Source organism: Malaclemys terrapin, chromosome 11, assembly GCF_027887155.1.
Source record: "Malaclemys terrapin pileata isolate rMalTer1 chromosome 11, rMalTer1.hap1, whole genome shotgun sequence".
NCBI lineage: Eukaryota > Metazoa > Chordata > Testudines > Emydidae > Malaclemys > Malaclemys terrapin.
Window position 1 is genome coordinate 8,462,628 of NC_071515.1, and position 27,668 is coordinate 8,490,295.

The 27,668-nt window shown below is 42.1% G+C and overlaps 1 protein-coding gene across 1 annotated transcript in view; it reads left to right on the top strand.

Annotated features, from left to right (window-relative positions):
• Positions 1-23,511: 23,511 nt before the first annotated feature.
• Positions 23,512-27,668, top strand: part of TWIST2 (twist family bHLH transcription factor 2) — a 78,190-nt gene continuing 74,033 nt past the window's right edge. The window contains exon 1 of the mRNA XM_054044192.1: positions 23,512-24,231. Within this exon, the coding sequence (XP_053900167.1) occupies positions 23,711-24,193 (483 nt within the window). The 5' untranslated portion in view covers positions 23,512-23,710 and the 3' untranslated portion in view covers positions 24,194-24,231. The remainder of the gene's footprint in view (positions 24,232-27,668) is intronic.

Sequence of the window (27,668 nt, forward strand, 5' to 3'; positions counted from 1 at the left end):
CAGCACTATTTGCTTCTCCAAGAATTTAGTCTTTCCCAGTAAGTTACAAGCTGCCAAGAAACCAATCAGGAGTCTATATTATAACAAGAGAAGTTATTGAACACTAATATATCCTCCTGTAGGCAGAACAATGGAAACTACCATGAAATGTGCATTATCAGAGATACATTTGTTGATTGTTGCAATCGACTTATTTAGCAAATTTCCAATTGATATGTAACATTCCATAAAACACAACAGAGGCTTAGCAACTGTGATGCAGCCAGTGTCTGTATTTTCTTGGCATTGGCCCTGGGACTTAATATCTTAATAATAACTTAGCCTCCTATGAGTCACTGTAGCAACAGAGCCAGAATTGCCTTTGTCACATTTGGGAAGAGAACTGAAATGTAGCCGCGGCCAGCAAGCCATGGCCAATGCAGTGACTCAAAATGGGGTTGGATGAAACATCGATACTACTGCTAAAGGACTGTCATCTGCAAGAGACCTAACTGGGATAATTAAACAAATACAACTGAATCTCCATTGGCGACAGAAAAGATCATCAACCCCAAACTTCCTTTCTGAAACACAAGAGGCCTCCATGGAATCATGTCTGCAGTTGGACTGACAGAGTATTTAATTTATAATACTAATACTACCGCTACAAGAACAGAACCTAGTGGAATGGTAAGACTCTGGTACAGCGAGGGGACGCGGGAGGCCAGAATCCAATGAGCACAGGGAAACCGCAGCACAGCTAGACGAGCTTGTGGCCCAGGATCTGCTAGGAGTCACTGGTACCGCTAAGAAATGCTATGGCCAGGACTGGGAACAGGGAAAAACTGCTGGATGGGGTGAGACACTGACACAGCTAAGCACAGCTGTAGGCCAAAACTTCACTGGGAGCAGGGAGACTCTGGCTGGTAAAGTGTCTGATTTCACACCTCTGGGGTGACAGAAGCTTTTATGGGTCTGGGTGACCCTGAGGGATGTGAGGCTAGCACTGGGGAAAGTATGGACGCTAAGAATGGGGCAAGGTGCCCCTGATTCTATGTGATCAGAGGACTTTGAACAGACACCTTCAGAGTAGTCCTTGTCTAATCAACGTCAGGGGTCAGGTTTGACACAGAAGCCTGTTGATGGGTTAATATTTTATGTCAACAATTTTATCAGGCCGGACAAACTCACCACACCTAACACATTGCTGTCATAGAGTTGGTCTGTAAAGAAAGTTGTGAGAGGTATCAAATGAAAGCTCATATTATACTGACCCCTATAGGCATTGCATGAGGCATGCACAGGGAATAATCCAGAAGTTGTATGTATGTTCTGAAAGAACGCTTAAGCCATGTAACCAGGCAGGGTTGATAAACAAGTTTGTCCTAGGGAAAGGAATGTTGGTTTACCTGCCTGCCTAGGTCTCACATGTAAATCGAGTTTCGCAAAAGCCAAAACACAACAGGAGCTACATTTGCATGCGAGTCAACAAGAAAAGCCAGGCTGAAGGGGGATGTGAAACCAGGGGTCACAGGGGGGAGAGGGGCGTCTTGTCACTGGGGTCAAAACAATGAGTTTGGGGGAGATATAAAGAGGAGACATTTTGTTATACATTTCACTGAGGAACACTCTTAGCGCAGGGGAGTGGTTCCTGACCATTATGGATCCTGGTTGTGACTGAAAACCAACAAGTTCTGCAGACAGACATTGAGAGTCAGAAAACTTCTCCAGCCCAAGGATTGTATCCTGCTAAAGTGATGTTTAGTCTCTTAGAAGAGTATTATACTTGGGTTTTATTTGTAACCAATTGTGTTTCCGCTATCATTCCTCAGTATCACTTACATCTCTGTCTTTGTTAATAAGCTTTTCTTGGTTTTATCCTAAGTACATCTCTGTGCTAGAATATTAAGCAAAGTATGACTCCTTAGTTGAATCAAACAGGCTGGAGCGTATGTCCATTGTCTCTTTGGAGACAGCGAACTTGGTAATTTCTGTGAGCATTCAGTGACAGAGGCTGGCCGCTACAGAGGGATGCTTCTGGGAAGTTCGGGAACTGGGGTACACCAAGTTCTAACCTGCAAGACATAGTAAAGGCTGGCAGAGTCCTGAGTAATTTGGCTGGGGTGGCTAACAGAACAGGTTGGGTGGGAGCTGTCACCCAGTTTAGCACCAGCAAATCCTAAAGCAGGCAGGTAATATGGGTGACCTACAGTTCTGGATGCCCTGATAAAGCATCGCACCTAGCTGTTGTTCTCTATGTAAGTGGAGTCATGATATAGAGAACACTCCATTGATTGCCTCTGAGGGCCAATGTACATTCACCGTGGGAGTGTGTTGGATTTGCAGAGGGAAGAGATGAAGTTGTGTCACTCTCAGAGGACCCTGCAAGCTAAATAAAGATCAAGAAATAATTTGATTACAGTGAGAATGGTGAGAAAACACCAGGTACTAAAGGTCTCTTTCATCTGGCAGAGAAAGGTAGAACAAAATCAAAAGTCAGATAAATTCAAATTAGAAATATGCAAATTTTTAATAGTGAGGGTGATCAACTACTGGAACCAGCTACCAAGGGAACTGGTGGATTCTCTGTTTCTTGGAATCTTCAGATCAAGACTGGAGGCCTTTCTGCAATATTCTGTAGTCAAACACAGGGACAGAATGGAATTCTCTGACCTGTGCTACACAGGCATTCAGAGTAGATGATCTAATGGTCCCTTCTAGCCTTAAAATTCTCTAGATCTATGAACAAATCAGTGGGCAACATTGGTCATCCTCAAAAGAACAGCCTAAGTTTCTCCGTTTCCCCTAAACCAGAATCATTTTGCCCGTACCTGATCCCTGGAGCAGGGGTATTAATGTCACAGAGATTGAAAACACCAACCAACCAACCACTGGTTTTTCTAGCAGCTAGCCCTAAACATGCAACCTGGGATCTGAACTTTAAGGTGGTTTCTTTCCTTCCCCTCTTCTGAATCACCACCACCACCAGCCCAAAATATGGTCTCTTCGTTACTGCGCAAGTACATGACTGCCAGTCCATTTGCACTGGTTTATCTGAATGGAGCTTAGTAAAAAAGAAGGAACAGAATCCAGCTGGTAGCCAGGATGAGATTTGTGAAAGGGCCCAGGGGAGTTGGGCACTGAATGCCAATTGAATTTCAATAAGTTTTGGGCCCCTAACTCCCTTAGCTCCTTTGAAAATCCCAGCATTCATTTTGTTGACTCTGCAGTTCTAACAGGAATAAAGAAGAGTTAAAATGAAAGTAAGCTGATACAACTGTGAACACAAGCAGAGAACAGATCAAGATGACACCAATTTACACACTATTTTTGCAAAGTAGAACTGCACTCTACAGTGACTTTGTGATCAAAAGCTGTCTTCGTTCAAAATGCAACTTCTTATTCATCAGATTGGCTCCCTATGTTCATCCACAGTGCCAACTATAGCAAGGAAAGTAGGGTTTACTGCTGTTTTCTTCCACACTGCTTTGTACTCCTGTAGTAACTGCGCAGTCAGGACAGCTCTCAGAGAGTGAGCTACATTGTCTTCTGGCTCATGTGTGTCATCAAAAGAATTGTTAACTAAGGCCACGTCTACACTCAGTAGTTAAGTCAATCCAACTGTCGCTCAGGGATGTGAAAAATCCACACCCCTGAGTGACGTAGTTAAACTGACCTAACCCCTGGTGTAGACAGTGCTAGGGCAATGGAAGAATTCTTCCGTCAACCTAGCTACTGCCTCTCTGGGAGGGAGATTAACTATGGCAATGGGAGAACTGTGCTGCTGTAGTGTTTCAAATTAGACTAGCCCAGTGGTTCTCAATCTTTCCCGACCACTGCAGTCCTTTCAGGCATCTGATTTGTCTTGCGTATCCCAAGTTTCACCTCACTTAAAAACAACTTGCTTAAAAATCAGACATAAAAATACAAGAGAGTCACAGCACAATATTACTGACAAATTGCTGACTTTCTCCTTTTTACCATATATTTTTTAAAATAAATCCATTGGAATATAAATATTGTTCTTACATTTCAGTGGATAGTATATAGAGCAGTATAAATAAGTGAGTGTCCGTATGAAATTTTAGTTTGTACTGACTTTGCTAGTGCTTTTTATGTAGCCTATTGTAAAATTAGGCAAATCTCTAGATAAGTTAATGTACACCACAGAAGATCTCTATGTGTAGCCCTGGTTGAGAACCACAGGACTAACCCACAGTCCTACTTCCAGAGTTTGATTACTGGCAAAGATGCAGGATGGAACTAGAAGAAATCCAATCTGATGTTCAGATTTCAGCTTGCAATGGGGGGGGGGGGGAAATATAGCTGGTTGAAAAATATCAAACATTTTCCCCACAAAAAGTTGATTTTAAACTATTCAATTATTTCAAAATTTTTGTTGTGATTCCATTGCCAAAAAGATTTTTAAAAAATTGGGGTGTTTTCCCACCACCTTTCCCACTTATTTATTCCCCTCATTTTCACCCCCCCTGTAAAGGGGGGGGGAGTGAAAAAGGAAGAAAAATTGAGGGAAAAATGAAAAAAAAGTCCCAATTTTCTCTACCTTTTCTACTTTGTTCCCTGTTGCAGTGGAAACAGTTTGGGAGGGGAGTAAATTAATGACAGAAAGTGTTTTCCCCTATTTTCTCCCCACCGGAAATGTGCGTGTGGGGGGATTTGTTTGAAATTTAGAAAATTTCTCTCATTTTTTAAACTTTTTTTTTAAAAACGTTTCAAATGGGAAATGTATTTTAAAAAGTGTTTTTCCCCCAATTCCTTTCAGTTTTTCATCTTTTCCCCATTTTTCCAGTGGCAACAAAAATGGAAAAGGGAACCTGAGAGAAAGTGAGAATTGTACAAAAATTCCTAAACAAAACATCAAAAATATCAACAATTTTTCCATTTTTTAAAAAAGTGAAACTTTTTTTTAAATGATTTGTTTGCAATGTTTTCAACTAAACCCTATTTTTGATTAAAATATATCATCCAATTTTTGTTGAGCAGCCCTAGCCCCCCCAAAAAGGTTTTTGTGAAGTGAGAAAGTTGTATATGGATCAACTGTGAGATGATGAATGTGGATCCACCACAATGCATATTTACATAGTCACTTTTCAGATTAGAACTGCACTTAAATTTTTTTTTTTAAAGTTCTATATGGATCAGAGACTGGGCTGAGGTTAAAGCCAATTCATATTCCAGCTGAACTGGTTTGCCCATCCCTAGTGACAATAGCTAGAATATGAAATATACTGCAAAACGGGCCAATTTTCATGATATTTAAAACATATGGCATAACAATATAGTGTACATATTGTTGTGTGTGTTACTGATACATCGATGGCATTATAATGAAAATATAGTACATGTTGGATTTTCCCTTCTATAGGAGAGGATTTTACCATACATCTGTGCTGTACTTTTCATTAATCTATGCTGGGTGCTTAGGGTTGCCAATTTTGGTTGGACGTATTCCTGGCGGTTTTATCACGTGACATAATCTTTAAAGATTAATCTTTAATTCCTGGAGACTCTAGGACAATCCTGGAGGGCTGGCAACCCTATGGGTGCTTGACAGCCTTAGGATGGGATTTTCAAAATCACTTAGTATTGGCCTAACTGCTCCCACTGAATTCAATGGGAGTTTTACCATTGACTATACTGGGAGTGGAGTTAGGCCAATGCTTTGTGCTTTTGAAAATTCCACTCTCAGCCCATTTACTTCCCTCTCTTGCAGATAGTAACTAAGTAGATGGACACAGCTAAAGTGGGGGAAAACTGGAGGGCATGCCGTGGGAAAAGGCTTCACAGTATAATTCCTACCACTTCGTAGCTGCTTCCTGCTACTTGGCAAAATAAATGCACCAGAATATGCACAGATTGATAAATTTTCAGGCCAGAAAGGACCATTCGGGCCATCTAGTCTGACCTCCTGTATAACACAGACCATATAATTTCAACCAGTGATTTCTGCATCATGTCCATAGCTGGCGGTTTGAGCTAGAGCACATTTTTAGAAAGACAGATTACATGCGGGGATTGGGCAGGGAGAAGAGTGAAGAACCAGCCTTACCTGACATGGACCCTCTCCCATTACTCATAGACACAAAAGACACTGCCATCAATAACCCTGCAGGCATGCTCTGAGATCTTTTCTCTCAGCAAATGAGTATTTCCATTGTGGTGTGACAATGGAACAATCCATTCTCCCTGGATGGTGGAAATCTGACTATCACAAGAAAGGACAACTATAAAACGTATCTGGGCTGGGATCCACTCAGTTTGGGAAATCCTTAACCATGGATTACCTTCTATGCAAATTTGACAGGCAATGCCGCCGACATGAAGTTTATAAGTAAATTCTCCCTTCACCCACTTCCACACAAGACAAAAACCTACATACAACCAGTCTTGTGCCACACTAACGCTCAATTTGGGGTCTGCAAATTACTTGAATCCACCAGAGAGACAAGGGGGAGGGGGATTAATAACTTTTATAGACCCAGCTTCTGTTGGTGAGTGAGATGAGCTTTAGAGCTTATGTCGCTAATATCCTGGGACCGACTTTGCTACAACAACATTGTGTACAACAACACTGCATACAACAATGAATGTAATCCACCAGGTCAGACTGCAGAATGGTGGTGAAATGAGTCAGCAATCATGTTGTCTTATAGTGTAAATTGAGATGGTTGGGAAATAATATTTCTTCTCCCCACCCCATGAAAAATTCAGTGAGTTTTTGAATTTTTGTTTAAATTTTCTGTCCCTTTTTTCCTGGTTTTCAATGAAAACAGATTTTCTTTCCCCATGCAATTTTTGTTTGTTTGTTTTGCTGAAAACCAAAAAATATTTGGCTTCTGATGAAAATCCAAAACCCACATGTTTTTCAAGAACGTTTCTGTTTTAATTTAAAAAAAAAAGCCATTTTGCATTGAATAAACATTATGATGGAAAACTGTTGACCGGCTTTAGATGCAATGCATCATATGACACTAACTCCGCTACACTGAATTCCATTAAATTCCATTAGAACTTTACCTTTAAACTTAGATTTTCAATTGTACATTATTATGTACACACAGAGATTCAGAAATCACTTCCTGCCTAATGTGCTGCCAAAACAGCTGAGGAGCACTGGGGCCATCTCCGTTATCAATACTGGATATTCTGCTTTCCAAAGTCAGTGTCAGGGCAGTCTCAGTTTTTGGGACTTGATCCTTTCTATCCATCTGAACCTGGTTTTGGTAATCTTGGGACTAATGCAATGCATATTGAAGTCAATGGGAGTCTCTTGACTTCAATGGGCATTGATGTAGTATGTTTTTTTGTTCAATCAGGGTTTTGTAAAACATTGTTTCTTCCTCTCTATTCTGTTTGGTTTTCCTTTTCTGCTCAGTTGATGTCTTGGCACAGGCAAATTTTTATGTAGAGCAGGACTTTACTTGAACTATAATATTGTTGTTTGCAGGCTGTGCTGCACAAATAGATTTTCCCCAGTCGTTTCTCTCACTCCTGTGTGGCATTACAGGCCAGTGACAAATCCTGATCCCCTTTCTCTCAGGAGTAGGTCCATCAATGGATTTAGCCCAAAATGTGTGGTGATGATTTTAATATTAATAGGCTACTTTTAATCAGAAAATATTTGCCCTTCAACTACCTTCAAAAATCAGTGTTGGCATCACATGGAAAGCAGGAGGAGTTATCGAACATTAATCTGCTTCTTGGCTTGATTCCATCAATGCATCATGGTTGCCCGGATGTGTTTCTGTGATTTCATAGCTGAATATTTGGGTCTGTGTGCTTTCTTTAACACTGAGTGAAAATGGGAAGAAACTACTAAAATTTGGGGGAAGTGGGGGGGAGGGGTGGCTGGATTAACTATTTTAAAATATATTTTAAACAAACTGATACATTTGAAGAGAAAATCTCCAATAAATAATTTAAAAGTCTGTGTAGGTAGTAGGAACTAGTGATTTTGTCTGCAGGTGTCCAGTTTAAGACACCTTAAAGCAACCTGATTTTCAGAATGTACAGAGCACCAACCCTCTGAAAATCCAGCCCCTTTAGGGCATGGCAGGCTGGGCACCCCAAAATTAAGGGACCCAAAACTATTTGTCGCTTTTGAATATCTTGGCCAATGTTTGTCTGTGACAAAAGTCAGTCTATAAAAACATTTGTTTTTTCCGATGGAATTCGAATTTCTTCCCATGCTCTCTTCCCCAAAGGTCTTCAGAGCGACAGTCACAAACCTGTGAGTTGAGAGTTTAACTTTAGCGACTGCTTGTGAAATTTGCTAAGTGTCTTCCACTCTGATCTCTACTCCCCCTCAAGAAAATGGTCAAACAAATGGCTCTATCCTTCCCTTTCATTCAGCTGTGGAATCTTGGGTACCTCCATTTTCTTTTCCCCTGCTCTTAGAATAATGACATTCCAGTGAGTATAGAACTGGAGAGGAGCTATGCTAAATCCCCACAAGGAACATATTTGACCTGAGCCAATGGCGATTTCTGTGCCTATATCCTCCTAATGCTAATTCTTTCTAAATGGAATACTGAACGTTGAAGACTCTGCTTTGTCCCTTGGATGCCAGGACATAACTCCCACTATCTTTTATTACTTTTTCAGATATTCTCTACTGTATCAAAATCAAACATCTGGTTTTGTCACAAATACGCTCAATTTCTTGCCCATATACAAAATTTAAGCCAGTTCCTATGAAGCATCTCCCATTTATATTTCCTGCAAGTACTGTTTCCAGTGAAATGCAATTGGAAAAATTAAATTTAATACAAGTGGGATATGATTAGGTTTGGCAGAATTCCACTTTTTACAAAATTTTAATGGATAATATATATGTTTGTTTTAAAGCATTTTCCCCAATTTTTATCGATTTAAAAGTTTACAGTTGTGAAAATTATGGGAGGGACAGACAATTATTGAATTAGAGATGTTGACATTCAAAAAGTTAAAGCTCCATAACCATTAAAACACAAATTGTCAACATCACATCAAAATATGTAAAGTAAAAACCCTTAAATCGAACTCCAATAAGTTCTCAAGTAGCAGTTTTCTTTCTTTGACTATCTGTACATTTCAGTTGTCATCGATAGATATATTTGTTGTCAGTTTGTGTGGGTATGGTAAAATCAACGTTCACCGATATGTACCAATAAAAATTGAATCCTTCCAAGCCTGAATATGATGCACTATTAAGTCTTCATGGAGATGAGTAAACAAATGTGGGGAATCAGAGGTCTAAAAGCAAATTGCAAAAACCAATTGGTCCTTTAGGAACATGGTGCATAGACATGAAAAAGGCCTGTTAGAGCCTTCCTTGTGTCCCCTTGCAAGTGCAAGATTAAAGTCCTGATCCAAAGTTCATGGAGATCAATTGAAAGACTCCTATGGACTTCACTAGGCTTTCGATCAGACTCCGTCACCTGCCAGAGGAATGTAGAAGCATGAGGCATAGGACTGGGTTATCAAGGCCATTTCCCTGCTATCGCAGGCAACCCTGTCATATAGTGCCATTCATAAAATTATCAACACAGTGAAACTGACAGTAAAGTGATAGTTTTCTTTCCCTTTTATCTAAGATAAAGTTAAGGAAATGAAACAGCAGCAGAAATGCCCCCCCCCCCAAATAAATCACTACATTCAATATGAAAAATATGTGGCCCAGCTGAGAACAGCCCTTCTGTTTGAACAATTAAATAGAAGAGCTAGAAGAACTCAAAGTAAAAATACACAAAAATGTAATAACAACCCATATTTGAAACCCTGCAAATCCATTACAGACCATATTCTGCCACCTTTACTCATGGTGAACACTACCTGTGTTATTCTTTGCATTAAAGCAATGAGTGCTTGTATTTAATGAGGATGTAGTTCTTATTCAAGCATTGCATAACACAGAAACTAAAGCTGTGATAAGCTGCAGCCTGCTACTTTCTGATCTGCCCCTGCAATGCATAGACCCATCTTCCAAAATGGAGGATGACTTCTGCTTTCTGCAGACACACCCACATCCTCAGGAAATGATGTCTGCTGCACATACTACCTCGTGAGTTGATTTCAGTGAGCCTACTCCCGTAGCAAGGTACTACTCAATAGGAATAAGGGCATCCGAACCTGGGCCCATGTAATTACACACCACATTCTACCAGAAAAGAGAAAGTTGCTAAACAAAGAACATAGATTCTAACAGGGTACATAGGCCCCAATTCAACAAAGCACTCAAACATGTGCTTTGCAGAATCGGGACCAACATTCCTTATACATATCAAACAATATTATTATATCCATCTCTTTGGGCATATTCCTCTGTTTACTCTCCCGAGCCATGCAAAGGGGGTAGTCGAGAAGAGGGGTCTGGGTAGTCCCTGTGCCATCATTCCTAGTGGCTGCTTCAGAAAGAAACAATGTATGTTCCCTCTTCTAGCTCGGGCTGCTGGTGGCAGCATGTGAATGGAAGGGATAGGAACTTGTCTTAAGTGCAAGTCATCAAACGAGGCCTCTTTGGGGCCTGGTCTCTAAGGAAAACAACAACCCCCTGTACCAGTCTTACCCACATGCGCTTGTAAATGTTGGCCAACATGCGCATCCCTTCAAGCAAACAGGAGTTGGGGCTTGCCAGTCTAGCCCAGGGATATGCAGAAGGGGAGAGTGCTGACTCTTCAGCTTCTCCATCCTTTGCCCCAGGGAAGCCACTCTGTGGAGCTCCAAAGTACTCAGCTTTGCAGAGCCAGGAGTAGGTGGGTCAATGAGGAAAAGCTGCTGCAGCATCTCCCTCCTCCCCACAGCTACCTGGCACAAGATAAATGTTGAGCAAGTCTGAAGGCTTTAGCCCTTCAAGGGTTGGAACCCTGCATACATCTGAAGGGAGGGCAGCAGCTAATGGAGGAGCACCAGCAGCAGCTGGAAGTGTTGAACAGAAGCCGGCGTGGAGTACAGAGTACCCTGTGCAGAACACCCTGGCTCAGGCAGGTCTTAGGGGATCCAGGGACTTCCAGGGCTGAGCCCCCTGCCCTTTCCACAGAGCAGGAGCCAAACCCGACCCAACAGAAGAATTTTATATCAATTCTTCAAAGGCAAACTTGTCAGGAATCAGGGCCTGCAGCAGAGCCAGTCTCCAGGCCACCTAATGTGCACAGCTAAGCCTGGCCTGTAGTGGGCTGCCTAATTGGTTAAACCGCCTGATTGGGTGGAAGACTTAGGAGCCCAGCAGCAGTTCATCAGCTACTCAAAGCATTTGCCCATGGCGGTGTTAGTCCCTGCTTGCTCCCAGTCTTGTCCCAGATGTTAACAGAGACAAACAAAACAAACGTTTTACTCAGTCTGAATAACAGTAATTTCCCTTCTTAAAATTAGGTTTAGTTGTATGGCCTCTCTGATGTCACACATAGAGCTAATCATAACATTTCCTTTTTTTCACCCCATGGAAAATTTGACTTCTCAGCAAAAAATCAAGTATCAAAAACCTTCAGTCCTTTTTGGCCAAAAGCTGAAAATTTCAATTTGGAAATGCTTTTGGGAGTTGTGGTTTGAGTGCCTCATGCCCCCCATTAACCTCACTCTGCTGGACTCCCTGCTGGATGACATCTCCCATAATGCACCACAGTCTCTCCGCTTGTTGAGATGCTGTGGTGCATCACAGGAGTCTGTAGACACCTGTAGTAGAGAATGGAGACATGAGGCAGCTGAACTACAATGCCCATAAATTGAGTTTAAATCAAAACTTGATGGTTTTCACTTACTCAGGTTTGGACAAAAAGTATAAATTTTCCATGGAAAGTGGGCACTTTTCATGACAAAAATTGTTTAGTTGAAAATCCAATTTTCCATCAAAAACAATAGTGATGGAAATTTTTTGACCAGCTCTAGTCATAAATTTTCCAGTCATCCATGGGTCTTTCAGGAGCAGAACCCCAGTCAGGCCCCTTTATACATCACAAAGCAGCAAAAGAAGGGTACCTACCCACTGATTTTCCTTTGCAGTTGAGGGCCACAGATTCATCATCAGATTACACTATTTGAAAAGGTAAACCCCAAATTACTTGGTTTTAAAATTCCATTGAGATGCTAAATCAATTAAGACTTGAACCAGTATCTACGGAATAAACAGGAATCTTTCCACTGATTTCAGTGGGCCTTGTATCAGTCCCAAAGCATATAGACTTAAAAAACAAACACAAAACCTTACATATATCAAATGATTGTACCTTAAAACAAAAACACTGTATTTAAAAATCAGCACTTTTGCCCGCACTTAACTAACAAGGTTTGAGTCCAGGATACTGTTTTATTCCACAAGAGCTGGTGATGGCACTAACACTTAAAGCTGTGCAGCGAGCACAGAGAAATGCAGGAAAGAAGATAAAAATAGAATGGGAAAATATTTTTTAAATAAAGAAAATACGTTGAAGAGATGAATGAGGAAGGAAGGGTGAGCATGAGAATCTCCCCAAATGCATGCTTTTGAAGATAGTGTTTCCTTCACTGTAATGCACCTAGTTAAGAGAAGACAAATGATAATGTGTTTTTTCCACTGAGCTATGAAGCCTTGCAAAAGTGCAGAGTAACAGCTGTAACTTGGTTCTTCATGGCCTTGAGGTTTTTTTCTGTTACGTGTCTCTGAATAGTGAGGCAAATCACATGGAGATGTAAGCCAATCTCTTGAGTTAGTGCAGTGATCTATCAGGTAGGCAGTGCTCTTAAATTCTGTGCAGGAAACTAAGATTCCATTCATGGTCTCTTACTACACCAGCCAATGGGACTTGGGCACACTCTGGAGGCAGCACGGTCGACCCTAGGGAAATGGGATAAATGACTTGTCACTTAGTAGGGACTCACCTGACCAATCAATGAATGAGTAACCCTAATGAGCTGTGCAGACTTTGTCAGCTAGAAGAATAATGGAACGTGATATGCGGCCTCAAGTGAGGATTAAACCATGAGAGAACTGGTTAGAGAATTAAGTTCTGTGGGAAGAGGAGAGAAAGAGGCTGCTGGTGTCATTACAGCTCTAGTTGACTGAAAAAACGGGGAACATTTTTGTCCAAAATTATCCCATTTATAATCTGAATTCTGACATCTTTAAATGCAAAAAAATTGAAACTAGCATTAGTGAAATTATTGTTGAGCTCTTTTTGCTAGTGCTATTTACAATACATACTGACGCTGTGAACCAGATTCTACTCTTAGGTTCTTCTATCTACTCTAAAAACCACTATAGTCTAAAAACTAAAAGGAATTAAATTAAGCCTCTTCTGACCCTGCCTTTGTTTACATCACACATTAATATTTCAGATCATTTCCCTCAGCCACGATCTCAAGGCACCACAAACAGTAGGAAACTGACCTGTTGTTGATAACATGCATCTTCCTGAAGTGGTCTTGAAACTGGTTTAATTGCTAGTTTTGGCACAACTGGTTTTGACACCATCTAAAAAAGCATGATCACACTTTTATCGCGACTGCAATGTGAAAGTAGTTTTGCCTACACTAGCAATTAAACCAGTTTCAACACTACTTCAGGAAGATGCATGGCAACAGGGCTTTACTTTTCAGTATGTAATTGCTACTAATTCACATAACTAGAAGGCTGACTACAAGACTCATTTACTTCCTGTCCTTTTGTTGCTTTACTTAATCCTTAATACTGTTAGCATTAACTAAATTGTATTCACACTAATTATTCCCAATGAACTTTGAAGTTTCATGAATTAGTGGTGATTACAGGTATCAAAAGGAGTTACCAATGTAATTGCATCGTAACTACACTGTAATCACAGAACCCTTGTTATAATGTGTGATCAAAAGGCTGATTTAATCCAAATCTAGGTGTTTACGCACTCTAGTACCATTAAAGTCAACAGAAGTTTAGTCTCAAGAGCACGTTCTAAGATCTTTGTGGAGTAGGGTGACCACCCCTCCCAAATTGGACAGGACAGTCCTGAAATGCAGAGTTCAAGTTCCAGTCCTGGGCTGAATGACTCCAGGACAGCATTTGTCCTGGATTCCCTGCGGCACCGCTCCCCACCTGCCAAAGGCTCAGGGTGGTGCCAGCCTCTTCCCAGTGGCTGTGGGGATTGAGGTGGGTCTTAGCCCCGCCCCTGATCCTTTTCCCCCTGAGGCCCCACCCCCTGGACAGGCCAGACCCAGAAGCCGGAGCCAGGCAGTAGTAAGAGCCACCCAGGCAACCTGGGTGGCTGTGGGGAGCCCTAAATCCTCCATCTGCCCTGAACAGTGCACCAGGGGGTGGCTACAGGGGCTGCAGGCTGCTCTCGGGTATCCTGGCCTTCCACCCAGGGCAGGTAGAGGGTCAGGGGCTCCCCACAGTGCCCCGAGCTCCCTGGGCAGCTCTTACCTCTGCCCGGCTCCAGCTTTCGGCCTTGCCAGGGGGCGGAGCATCAGGGGGAAGAGGACCAGGGGATGGGGCCAAAGAGGGGGCAGGGCTTCTGCATGTGTCCTGCTTTTGCCTTTTGAAAAGGTGGTCACCCTATTGTGGAGGGATGTTCTCCTTCTTCTGAAGTAGCAAGTATTGCTAACAGCCAGAGGCAGGATACTCAGTTTAATGGCTCAGTGCTCCTAGTTATATATACTAGCACTAAACTAATGAGGTTTACTTATTGTTTCAATCCAAAAATTGATGTAAGCCAGCCTTTCACCACACAATATCTCCCCCTCACCCCCATTTTAATCAGAAAAAAATCAAGGAAAACTAAATACTTTGCATACTTTGCTTTTTCAGCTCATGAAATAATATTTTCATTTTTTCCAGCCAAGTTTTTAGCTACTGTACTCTCAATGTTGCAGCCATAATTAATATTCTACATGCCAGAAAAAGAGGATAAAAGTTGTCTTCCCTGTGGATTTTCAGGGAGGCATTCAGTTTTGATCTGCAGCTCGTAGTAGGCTAAGGTAAATGATCTCTAATAGAACTGTTATTTTTGGAATTGTGATCATTTCTACTTTTTGTCCCCCAAATACTGGTTATACTTTTTGTTTTGCACAACCATTAAAAAGCAAGATTCCAGAGTCAAAGTGACACACTCCATCCCCACTTGGTAGAGAGAAACGGTCTTCCCAATGTTACTGGTATAGGGAATTATATGGATTTCAGACAGCGAGGCTTGAACTATGGCCCTAAAGATCTAGAGGCAAATCTGCAGCTGGAGTAAATTGTAATAGCTCCATTAACAACTGAGCTATGATAATTCATGCCAACTGACGATCTGGCCTTTGTCCAGTAGATTGATAGGCTAAGGCCTGATCCAAAGCCCATTGAAATCAACCCAGGTCTTTCCACCAACTTCAGTGAGCTTTGGATCATGTATTTGGACCCTGATTTAGTACAGCACTTGAGCATGTGCTTAACTTCAAACACCTGCTTAAATCCTATTGAAGTCAATGAGACATATTTCACTTTAAGCACATGCATATGTGCTTTACTGAATTGGGGCCTGATTTCGTGAAGCCATTATACATACAATATGTTATCCATTTAATTCGATTGTACTCTTTTAAGAATGTTATTTACAGTTTACATTTATCACTATTTACATTGGCAACAATATGTTCAGAATCCATTGTACAAGGTAACTAAGGGAAGGCAGTCACTGCCCCAAATATTTTATAATCAAAAAGAGAGAAACAGAGAAGGTGTGTCTTAGGAATCAAAAGGAAGAGTGCCTTGGAAGAATGTATCTATTTGCTAACATTTGGTTTGGGTCACTTCTTGTGGGTATCATAGTATCTTTAGGATGGATTTGAAGTCAGATTTACGGTTCATTAAATCTTTCCTTTTAAAAATAATGTATTCTGGGGAAAAATATCCTCAGCAGATTACTTGCTCTATCAAGATTTTGGCTAAAGCTGGATCATGAAGAATAAATCTGTCTGAACAAAAACAAAGGGTCTGTTTTTAAAAAGTCACCAGCTCCTAATATCAGGTGGGAGAATCAGTAGCCACTCCTGTGAAGTTTTGTAAGTAAAGGGTTTGCATTCTGGATTAGCAGAGCTCCTGTAAATATCCGCAAGGTGGGAAGATACTTCTCATAATCTCATATGTGAATGAGCCAAACAAAGAGAGGGCAGAGAATTCATCAAGCAATATACAGAGTTATAACTAGGAGACAGGTATAATCAGGAGTTATGGGGATAAGAACAGGAGTAATGGGATGAAATTTAGCCCTGGTCTACACTGGGGGGCAGGACCGGCTTTAGGAAGTGCGGGGCCCGATTCGAATAGTTTCGACAGGGCCCCGGCAGGGATGACTCACCTGGTGGCGCTCCGGGTCTTTGGCGGCATGTCCTTCACTCACTCCAGGTCTTTGGTGGCACTGAAGTGCCACCGAAGACCCGGAGCGAGTGAAGGACACACCGCCGAAATGCCACCGAAGACCCGGGTAAGTAAAAATTAAAAAGGCGCCTAAGTTAAAAAGGCGCTCTTCTTTAGGGCGTGAGGCCCTCTTGGGCGCAGGTGCGGGGCCCTCTTAGGTGCGGGGCCCGATTAGGGGGAATCGGCCTAAAGCCAGCCCTGCCTGGGGGGTGGGTGGGATCGAGCTAAGTTACACAACTTCAGTTACGTGAATAACGTAGCTGAAGTCGACATACTGAGATTGACTTACCATGGTGTCTTCACTGCGGTGAGTTGACTGCTGCCACTCCCCCGTCGACTCTGCTTGCGCATCGCATGGCGCTGGAGTACAGGAGTCAATGGGAGAGCGCTCGGGGGTCGATCTATCGCGTCTAGACTGTAGAATATTCTCCTTAGGAATGTGATAGACACCCCTTCACTTAGGACTTTGCACTAGCACAGTGGTTTTCAACCTGTCATCTGCGGACCCCTGGGGGTCTGCAGACTATGTCTACGGGGTTCACGAAAGGTGACAATGAAAATAAAGTTTCAGATCCCAGACAAGGCATTTCGTTTTTCTGCTCAGTCAAAAGTATGTGAATACCCCCACCTGCAGGTCAAAACCCAGAAGTGTTGGCATTACCATAGAAGCCCGCAGTTTAGCACCCTTTCTCATGCTGCATCAAATGCCATGCCAAGCATGTGCAACATGGATAGTTGAATTCTGTTCAGTCAGTTTTCAGTCTAAGACTTCTATGGCAGAGGCCTGCGGACTGAAGTTTGAATTTCCAAAGAGGTCCGCATCTCCAGTCGAAATTTTTTAGGGGTCTGCAAATGAAAAAAGGTTTAAAACCAGGGCACTACAATATGTATTTACAAGGAACAATTCTGCACTAGCAGGGAGATGGATTGGAGGATCTAATGCATCGTCTCCATGTTTAATTTCTATGATTCTCTTGTAATGATTATTTCTCTGTTTTACCTTCCAGAATCTTTTTACACCCAAAGCTGGGAGACCGGAGAGCAGCAATCAAGCCAAACACAGACTCTACAGCAGCAGCAGTAGAGAACTGGCAGGGAAAACACCTGTCTTCCCTCTGGAGCCTCATTTTGCCATCTTGAACTAGACTGCATTATTATCAGTTATTATTATTTTTTCCACATCCTCCTTGTAGTGTGGGGCCCAAAACTGGACACAGAACTCCAGATGAGGCCTCACCAATACCGAATAGAGGGAAATGATCACGTCCCTCAATCTGCTGGCAATGCTCCTACTTATACAGCCCAAAATGCCGTTAGCCTTCTTGGCAACAAGAGCACACTGCTGACTCATATCCAGCTTCTTGTCCACTGTAATCCCCAGGTCCTTTTCTGCAGAACTGCTGCTTAGCCAGTCGGTCCCTAGCCCTTCTTCAAAGGGGACCAAACCCAGTGATCTTTTAACTGTAGAAACAAACATCCAGCAATATCCCATACGATCATATCCCAGTGGTATCTCTGCCATCCACTCCATGTCACTAGATGCAAGCAAGTGGCTCACCAACCTAGACTGGGACATCTAACACTGCTGATTGTAAGCCATACAGAAGAAGAATATTGCATACCTTATACATACCTATCCCTATTATTGAGGGACCAGATTACATTTCACTAGTACCAGGGGACCAGTTGCCTGAACATTCAGTCTGTTCTAAGGGAAGGTATCCACAGGATTGTCAACACTGTAGTTAAGTCTGGCACTAAGCACTGCTAGGGGGCTCTATGGCTGTAAAGTGTATACGTATACACTGCGTCTTCCCAGTGAGTCTGATCAGAGCTGGGTGTGTTTACACTGTTGGTAGTTACAATACAGCCTTGTTATACCATAAATCTCCTCTAACAAAGACTGCCATGAAAATGAAGAGCTTCAAAAGGAAATTAGGTAGATAACTTAGAGGATATGCACTATGCTGGTCCAAGTTTTTTAAAATAACATCCATTATGGGTCAGATCCTGCCTGTGTTTTTCAGGCAAACAGTCCCTTGCATGAGTAAGGCAAGCAGGATTTGTTATTGGTTATTTATATTACATTAGTGTCTCCGGGCTCCAAGTGAGATCATGGCCCCATTGTGTTAGGGAGGCATTGTGCATTCACATAGCGAGAAAGTCCCCGCTCCAAAGACCTCACATAGCAGGCAAGTGGCAGACCCAGGAATAGAAATTGATCCCCTGACTCCCAGTCCAGTGCCCTACGCACTAGACAATGCAGCCTTGCAGATTTGGCACCTGGTATGAAAACACAGTTGTTTGCCGCCAGCTTCTACCATCCTTATTCATGACGACGAGCAGTACCTCCAGGTAGTCCCATTTCAATTAGGGAAGTAAGATACTACTCAGCATGAGGAAAGGTGTCAAAACACGACCATCTATCAGCAATTGTTGCAAGAAATCAGAAGAAAGTGCATTATAAATATCTGTCCACTTGCCATGCCTCCTCACCCACCTGCTCTGGGAGGGCAGCAAGCAGGATCACGTGTCCTCTTATTCTTGTAGACTCCAACCATAATCCAGGTTGGCCATATGCCTCCTCTCACGCCTGTGTATTATTCCAAACCACAATCAGGCTTTCCTCTCCCACCAGTCCTTGCAGGACTTTCAGTGATGTGTCTACGTATTCTGACAACACATTTGGTCCACACCAATCTAATCACATCACTGTCACAATTGAATTGGTTTTAGTGATCAACCTTGCACACCAGGAATAGCTCCATTGAGGTTAACAGGGTTATACCACTGCAAATCCAGCATAAGAAATGGAAGAACCAGGTCCCTTTATTGCTAACCTGCTCACTCTGATCTAATCTTGCTCTTAGAGGTTAGACAAAGAGACTTTTCCTTGGAATTTTCACTGCTGGTTTCCCTGGGTCACTCTGTGTATTATGATTCTGTTTATACTTCAAAATCACCCCAAACACTGAGATTATAAGATTTCTAAACGCATTAGCTACATAATTAATACAATTTATGGGAGCGTTTCTGGTCTCTGTCAGGCTGGTTTCACATTGGAGTATCTCCGTTGACTTCGTAGCTTCAACAATTATGACCATGCAGTTCACCCACCTGCATAATGTAAGCCATGGAAATTCACCCAGTGATTCCTCCATTGAGGCCAGTAACTTGTGACTGAACTAGAGCATACATTCTACAAAGGCTTCAATGGAGTTACTTCCAGTGGCACCAGAATGGCATAGTAACTATAAACTAGCACACCAGAATTCATCACTATTAACTTCTCACTGCATGTTCCATTTGTCCTTAACGAAGGGCAAAATTCTTCTCCAGATCTGCACAGTGTTAAGAGTCACCATCTGCTCTGGCTCTCCCATGGAATTTAGCAAGTGAGGCCAGATTTTCAAAAGAGCTCAGCAAAGTGGGGTATATTGGGTGCTGAGCCCTCGTGAAAATCTGGCCCCAGCTGCAGATGCTGAGCCTTTACAGCCAGGCCCTGAACTCTTTTGCAAACCTGGCCTTAGAATTCAACCTACGGTAGGAGGCATCCCTCACATTTGACTCCACAGGGTTTTCAACTGGATTAAAAGTCTATTTGCAAAACTGCCGTGGCTCTCGGACTTCTGTGCTGCACCTGAAAACCTTTCCTTTGGAAAACAAACACAGGCTTTCCCTGGGGAAGTCTTTCCACTATAAACATTACCTACCACTAGTCAAGTGAGTTCCAGGCATTCCTTCACCCAGCAAAGCGCTTTCCACTCAAACCAGACATTATTTTTCCATTAATAAGTGTTGATGCTCACTGGAAAACTCTGCAAAGAAATTTGTTCAGAAACAATTCTTCTGATATAATTTTTTCCTGGGATTTTTTTTCTTTCCTTTTCTTTTAAATTATTATAACTGAAAACATGATCTTTGCTGCTCAAGAATTCATCTGTTCCTGCTATTTATTCTCCAACTGAAGTCACAGGGCCAAATCCTGTTCTCATTTTACTCGGGATTTTCTCCAGTGAACCTAACAGGGATACTCCAGATTTATAATATTGTACTGAGAGCAGGATTGGACCCTTTCTCATCAGTTTCCCGCATCATAATCATTATGGCAACTACTGTCCTTTTTAAGTCACAAACCGAGCACCATGGTTTCAAGAGAGGAAAAAACGGGAGGAGCAGATATCAAGGCTCCTGTTTTCATGGCAGCGCCATGGATATTAACAACAGAAGCAGGACACAGGGCGAAATGCCAACCTGATACGGTAACTAACCAGCACGGTCTCTCCAGGGAGCACTCTGCAGAGTTTTCCACAAGGCATCACCTGCTCTTTCAGTGAGCCATAGTTCAGGTTGTGATGGGTTTGTCTGGGAGTGTCTGTCACCTCCATCTCTCATATCTAGCCAAGAGAGAGATCCTGCTCCTGAGATCTTCTCCACACCCCCTGCCTCCCTGGCTCACAACTCAGCCCCACCAGCCTCTGCTTCTCCCTGTACTTCTCTCTGTCCCCTGCTCCTCCTTTGTCCCCCCCGTACCTATGTCCCCTGAACTTTACTCCATGCTGTGACCCCTCACCCTCTGGCACCTCCGACTGAGACTCAACCCCCACATTCCCTGCCTCCTCCTGGTCCCCAAATAGTCCTCTCAAGAAGCCCCCCTCATCACTCAATCTGTGCCCCCCCCAACTCCATACTCCATCTCCCCAGCCTCTGCCCCCCCCAGGCTTCTCCTGCCATTTCCTCCCCCAGCCTCTGCCCCCCCTCCAGCATCTGCACCCCCAGACTCCCTGCTCCACCCCCTGCTTCCCAGGCTCCCTCCCCAGCTTTTCCTGCCATTTCCTCCCAGCTTCTGCCTCCCCCTCCCCCCCCGATGCCCCTTCTTGCTGGCTGTGCGGGGGAGGGGAGGGGATGCTGATCCTGGGCTGCCTCAGCACAGCTCTGGCAGCCAGGGCCTACTCTGCAGCAGCGTCCTGCCTGGCAGGGGTGGGGGGAGCCAAGGGCACTCTGGCACTGGGCATTTCCCCCTGCGCTCCCCAGCAGCCACAAGCCATGTGGGGACAAAGGGGGAAGTTGAGTTCTTAAAACTACAATACCCACCTGCTGAAGTGAAAAAACAGATTGACAGAGCCAGACGAGTACCCAGAAGTCACCTCCTACAAGACAGGCCCAACAAAGAAAATAACAGAACACCACTAGCTGTCACCTTCAGCCCCCAACTAAAACCTCTCCAGCGCATCATCAGAGATCTACAACCTATCCTGAAAGATGATCCTTTACTCTCACAGATCTTGGGAGACAGACCTGTCCTCGCTTACAGACAACCCCCCAACCTAAAGCAAATACTCACCAGCAACCACACATCACTGAACAAAACCACTAACCCAGGAACCTATCCTTGTAACAAACCCCGATGCCAACTCTGTCCACATATCTATTCAAATGACATCATCATAGGACCTAATCACATCAGCCATACCATCAGGGGCTCGTTCACCTGCACATCTACCAATGTGATCTATGCCATCATGTGCCAGCAATGCCCCTCTGCCATGTACATTGGCCAAACCGGACAGTCTCTACGCAAAAGAATTAATGGACACAAATCTGACATCAGGAATCAAAATACTCAAAAACCAGTGGGAGAACACTTTAACCTGTCTGGTCATTCAGTGACAGACCTGCGGGTGGCTATATTACAACAGAAAAACTTCAAAAACAGACTCCAAAGAGAGACTGCAGAGCTAGAATTGATATGCAAACTAGACACAATCAACTCCGGTTTGAATAAGGACTGGGAATGGCTGAGCCATTACAAACGTTGACTATCTCCCCTTGTAAGTACTCTCACACTTCTTATCACACTGTCTGTACTCGGCTAGCTTGATTATCACTTCAAAAGTTTTTTTTTTTTTTTCCCTCTTAATTAATTGGCCTCTCAGAGTTGGTAAGACAACTCCCACCTGTTTATGCTCTCTGTATGTGTGTATATATATCTCCTCATTATATGTTCCATTCTATATGCATCCGAAGAAGTGGGCTGTAGTCCACGAAAGCTTATGCTCTAATAAATTTGTTAATGTGCATACTATCTATTTTAAAAAATCAAATAGGATATTGATACACCCATATAAAATGCACCCAGCACCCTTTCAAAATACTCATTGCTTCATTCAAAATTCAATACTTTGGTTCCACTTTGTGCTATATATTATAGCTGGCAACGATGTATTTAGCTCCTTTTGGTTCTGTAAAAATAATAAATATTACTACTAATAATCCTCATCAGTTTAGATCATTGTGTTGTAAATTGCAGGAGTTGCTCTCATTTTGCATTAAAATAAAATAATTGACTTTTATCACTTTGATCACAGTTGAAACTTTGGGACTTAGACAATGATTTCTTCCCATCAGCCTAGCACAGCACAAAGGTATGAGCTACTTCCCTAAGCTACTGTGAAAGAAGTGGCAGAATGAATGTCCTAAAGGCTGAAAAAATTAGGTGTTTTGTCTATTATAAGAAGACAGAGAAGCTGTTAAACTGAGCAAAGTGGTGTAAACCTTATTAGCAAGATTGTCATTACTGTGTGCATTCAAACAGCTAGGGAGGGAGGTGTAAGGGGGTGTCTGTCTGTTATTCCTCCCTCATTAAATTTTAGATCAGAGGGTTGACATGAGTATTTAAGCAGAGCCCATTTGCAAGACTCATTCCAGGTACCAATAAAATGCTTGTGTCATAATCTCTTGCGGAAACTATAGCCTGGTGATGCAGCCTGAAGTTTTATCTTTCAGGTTGAAAATACGCAGTGACATTGTCCTAATGCATTATCAGTGGGGGCTGCACTGGATATTTTAATGACACAGCGTTGCATGCCTGTTTAGAACCTAGGCACTTTGCAAAGTTTACAAACAAAATAACCCCCACTGAATTAGCACGTGAGGGCGTCCCACAGCTGCAAATATATATCGAAAGGGGGAGAGAGGAGCGGTGGTTGCAAACTGTCTTTTATTGGAGGTGCATTCCCAAGATTTTAGTTAAGTGTAACATAAAACTGTGAAAGTTTAACAGGAGAAAAGCTTTCCTCCCACTGGCCTGGCTGTCCAATCAGAAAGGAGCCCTGCACCTCCCTCACTTCTGACAACTATTTAGCAACCGAGCCCAGCTAAAGTTTCCAAAAAAGTTAGAATAACTTCCTCTCTCCAAGACCTCAGTTTTTGCACAACCCCGTCCTTGAAATAAGAGCCCTTCAAGCAACCTGGAAAACGTTTGGTCAGCAAAAAACTCCTGTTTTTTTCCAAAGGATCTGTCTCAGGAATTTAAAACACATTTAAGACACACTCACACCACATCAGGAGGGGGGAAAAGTCTCTTCCCCTCCCCTTCTTGCAGAAAGAATGGAAGAAAGTTCCAGTTCTCCTGTTTCCCCTGTGGATAGCTTGGGGACCAGTGAAGAGGAGCTGGAAAGGCAGCCAAAGAGATTTGGCAGGAAGAGGAGATACAGTAAGAAATCCAGTGAAGATGGCAGCCCCAACCCAGTCAAGAGGGGGAAAAAGTCCAGTCCCAGCTCCCAATCTTATGAAGAACTCCAAAGCCAAAGGATCTTGGCCAATGTCAGAGAGAGGCAGAGGACTCAGTCCCTCAATGAAGCCTTCGCAGCCCTGAGGAAAATCATCCCTACTTTGCCCTCTGACAAACTCAGTAAAATCCAGACTCTCAAACTCGCAGCCAGGTACATAGACTTCCTCTACCAGGTCCTACAGAGTGACGAGATGGACAATAAGATGACAAGCTGCAGCTATGTGGCCCATGAGCGGCTTAGTTATGCCTTTTCAGTGTGGAGGATGGAAGGAGCTTGGTCCATGTCTGCCTCCCACTAGCCAGTACCTGGGCAAAAGCAAATACAACTGCCAAAGGGGTAGGTACCTGGTTCTTTCTTTTTACTTCTAACTGCATCTTATTGAATTCTGCCACAGGTCTCCTTGTTTTAGTGATGAAGCTTCACATCGTCTATGCTATAACGTAAATATTAAGCTTATTTTAAATGGGGAACCCAAAATGTTATAGCCCCTTGAAAATCCAGCAGCTGTCCAGAAGTAAGACAGAAAGGATTCAGATGATAATCTAGACAGGGGAGAAAACATTTCTCTCCATCACAGTGTCTCAATTATTCTCTTGTGTAGGCCACAAACAACTAGATTAAAGATCAAGATTACATTTGTTCCCCCTTCCACTCACCCCAATCTAAAAATAAGAGAAAATTCTAGTAAGTAAAACATTTGATATGTTCAGATTTAAATTCAATGTGTTTATACACTGCTGCTGTCTTTTAAACGGTTTGCTACCAAGAGGGGAGCTGTTAACGTTGAATGGCGAATGGTGTGAAATTTGCAAGAGTACTTTTCTTAGAGAAGAATTTCAAAAGAGAGGAAAAAGACAGCCAGTAAAACACACTGACAAGACCTGAAACAGCTGCTTATTGGATTTGGTGTATGTCTGTGCTCTAAAAGAACCAGCACCTACAAAATAGGCTTTAAGTGTTTTTACAATTTTGCCATTTTGGGAAGGGGGGGGTCAGCTGATCCTGTGAAGAATAATTTCTGCTCTGATCTTAGTAACATTTTTGTATGATCAGCAGATGTTCTGTACTTGTTTGTCTGTGCTGTGTCCACTTCCCTTCCCCCCTTACAAATAAAAGGCAAACAAAGATAGAACAAACCCACTGTCAAGTTCATATTCGGTTTCTCTTCCCTAGAGTAAAGTTAAGGCTGGTATCAAACTCTTATGGACTTGAACATCATTTCTTATTTACTCGGGGCACTGAACTCGTCCTCATCAGTTTCCATTACCAGAAAACAGCTTCCTCTTATCTTTCCTTTTTAATTGTGTTGGGGTTTTTGAGGGGTGGGGGAGTCCGGAGGGCAGAAGGGGGAGAGGAGGTGTGCTTAGGCAACCCCCCTAAATTATTCTAAATGATGTCATAACTTTACATTAATTAAGAAACACCTCTCAGTCATCTATAAATCATGCAGTATTTCAGAGTTTACATCTATTCCTATTGTTTGCATGCCTCGCACAGAACATCCAAAGATAAAATACAGACCAAAAGACAGATAAGATAATCATACAATTACAAATATTTATCACTAAACAAGGAAATGAAAGTAAGGGGACACTCACATTTTGTAGTACAACATGCAGTAGTGTAAATGAAATTGGTTAATTATCCAGATGACATTAACTCCTTAAAAGAATAAAGAAAGCTCAGGTTGGTCCATTAGCCAGAATTTTTTTTATACAAATCCATATTTGTTTTATCAATAACTAGGACACAGACAAGAAACTTGATGCAATTGGCAACATTTAATCTGAAATAGGCAATATTTAGGCAATAATAGGCAAAGGAGTAAAATGTAGATTTTAAACATTTTATACAGCATTTTAACAACTTCATGATTCATTTGTGTTTGAAATACTCTGTATTTTAATATCTTCAATAGAGTTTCTATCACCCCTTCATGAAAACCTAGAAAGAAGTTAGTTTCATTATTCTAAAAAGTCTATCCATCTCACACTAACAGGCAATTTAAATATTTAAAGTTAACTACTTTTGTTATCATGGCCAGAAAAAAGACAGGTCTCCCCTGATACATATGTGGCTTTGCTGTAGCTTCAGCTGCAAACAACTGAACAAAGTAGCTTTTTCAAACAAACTCTAAACTTCGGTTTATAAAATGCATTGCCTTTCCTTCTGTTAATAGGGTTTAAAAAAGGCTAAGGCAATAAGAAGGGTGGGGGGGAACCTCCTTTATGGGAATCTTCTGTTGTCTTTGTCAAAAACAGATGTAAAATGTCTCAAACACATATTTCTTCAGGAGTTTAGATTGGCTGAATACTAAACCTCTACAATGGAACAATGCATTTATTCTGTTGTTTCCTAAATTATTTGCTGTCATTAGTCAATTTATTTTAATCTGTTATCTACTGTATATCCTTCCCTCTGTACATTAGGAGCAGATAATGGTATTTCAACGTTTTTCTTAAAAAACAACAACAATGTTTCAAGTGCAGTGTCAACAGAACTAGAGTTCAGATTGGTCTGATGAGAAAGATACTGAATGCGAACACTAGGAAATAGTCCCTATATGAGGAATTAGACAGTGAGTTCAGAATTTCATTAATAACAATGAAATAGCTAAATCTAGAGTTGAAAATTATTTGTATCCAAATAGACCTTTGAAGAACACATTTAAGCGTATACAGTACGTATTCATCTGGTTCATGCTGAACTGGTATATGGTATCTTTTCTGTAACTTGGCCTCCTAGCAAATGTTGGAAGTGGTCTATTTGTTTCTTATTTTTCCTTACATGACTTAACAATTATTTCCTTTCATAGTAAATAAACCAAAACCTTCCATTTAAAAAAAATGTTTTTTTGTGGTGGCACTGTTGAAAACATTATTGCCAAAGAGCAGTGTGGCAAGTGTCTGGGTCAATCATTTATAGGCAGAAACAATTGTTTCCAGCGCTACAAGTGCTTCCAGAAACTTGGAGAAATTTGCAAGTGTGGCTTATCCTTTTAGCATGGAATCCTGTGTGCATTTGTCCATCAGAGGAAACTTTGATGCACAAAAAGAACGTTTGCTACGTTGTTGGGGTGAAAGAAAAAAACATAGGAAATGGCTAAGCAAATTTGGGGCCTGATCCTGTATTTTGTAGGAATTCTGCAACTCTGAGGAATGTCACTATGAGACAGAATGAAGGATCAGGCGCTTGTTACTAATTATATTATCCACATTTCTTTGCTTTAGCCTGGGTTTTGAAAAGAAACAGGCAAGAAATGATTTCTCTTTGAAGAAGCTAAAGAGCTTGTTCCACAGAAAAATCAGAGGCTCTTTTTTATTAGAAAATCAGAGCCCTGGGAACTGGGGAAATGCCACCTGGCATTTGAGAATGCCAGTAGGTAGGTGACCATTGCTGACTTATCCAGCAATCAGAGATTTTTCTGGTCTGTTCCATGTAATTAAAGAAAACATACTCCTGTAATTTCACATGAAACAGACACAACTTTTCACTTCAATTAGCATATCAAGCTATAGGATGTTTAAACAAACATACAAATGCAGGCAACACACACACACACACCAGCACTCCAGCTGTTTACTACCTAGCACCTGCATACCTCACCTCACCCCACTCAATTATTTTTTTGGAAGCTAGAATGTCTGAGATGTTCCAAACAGTCAACAGTTTCAGAAAAAAAAGATTATTTTCCATTATTTCTTTTGGTAAGAAGCGTGGAAATATAGTACCTAATCAGAGGTGTCGGTAGGACAAGAATAAAAGCCAGAACT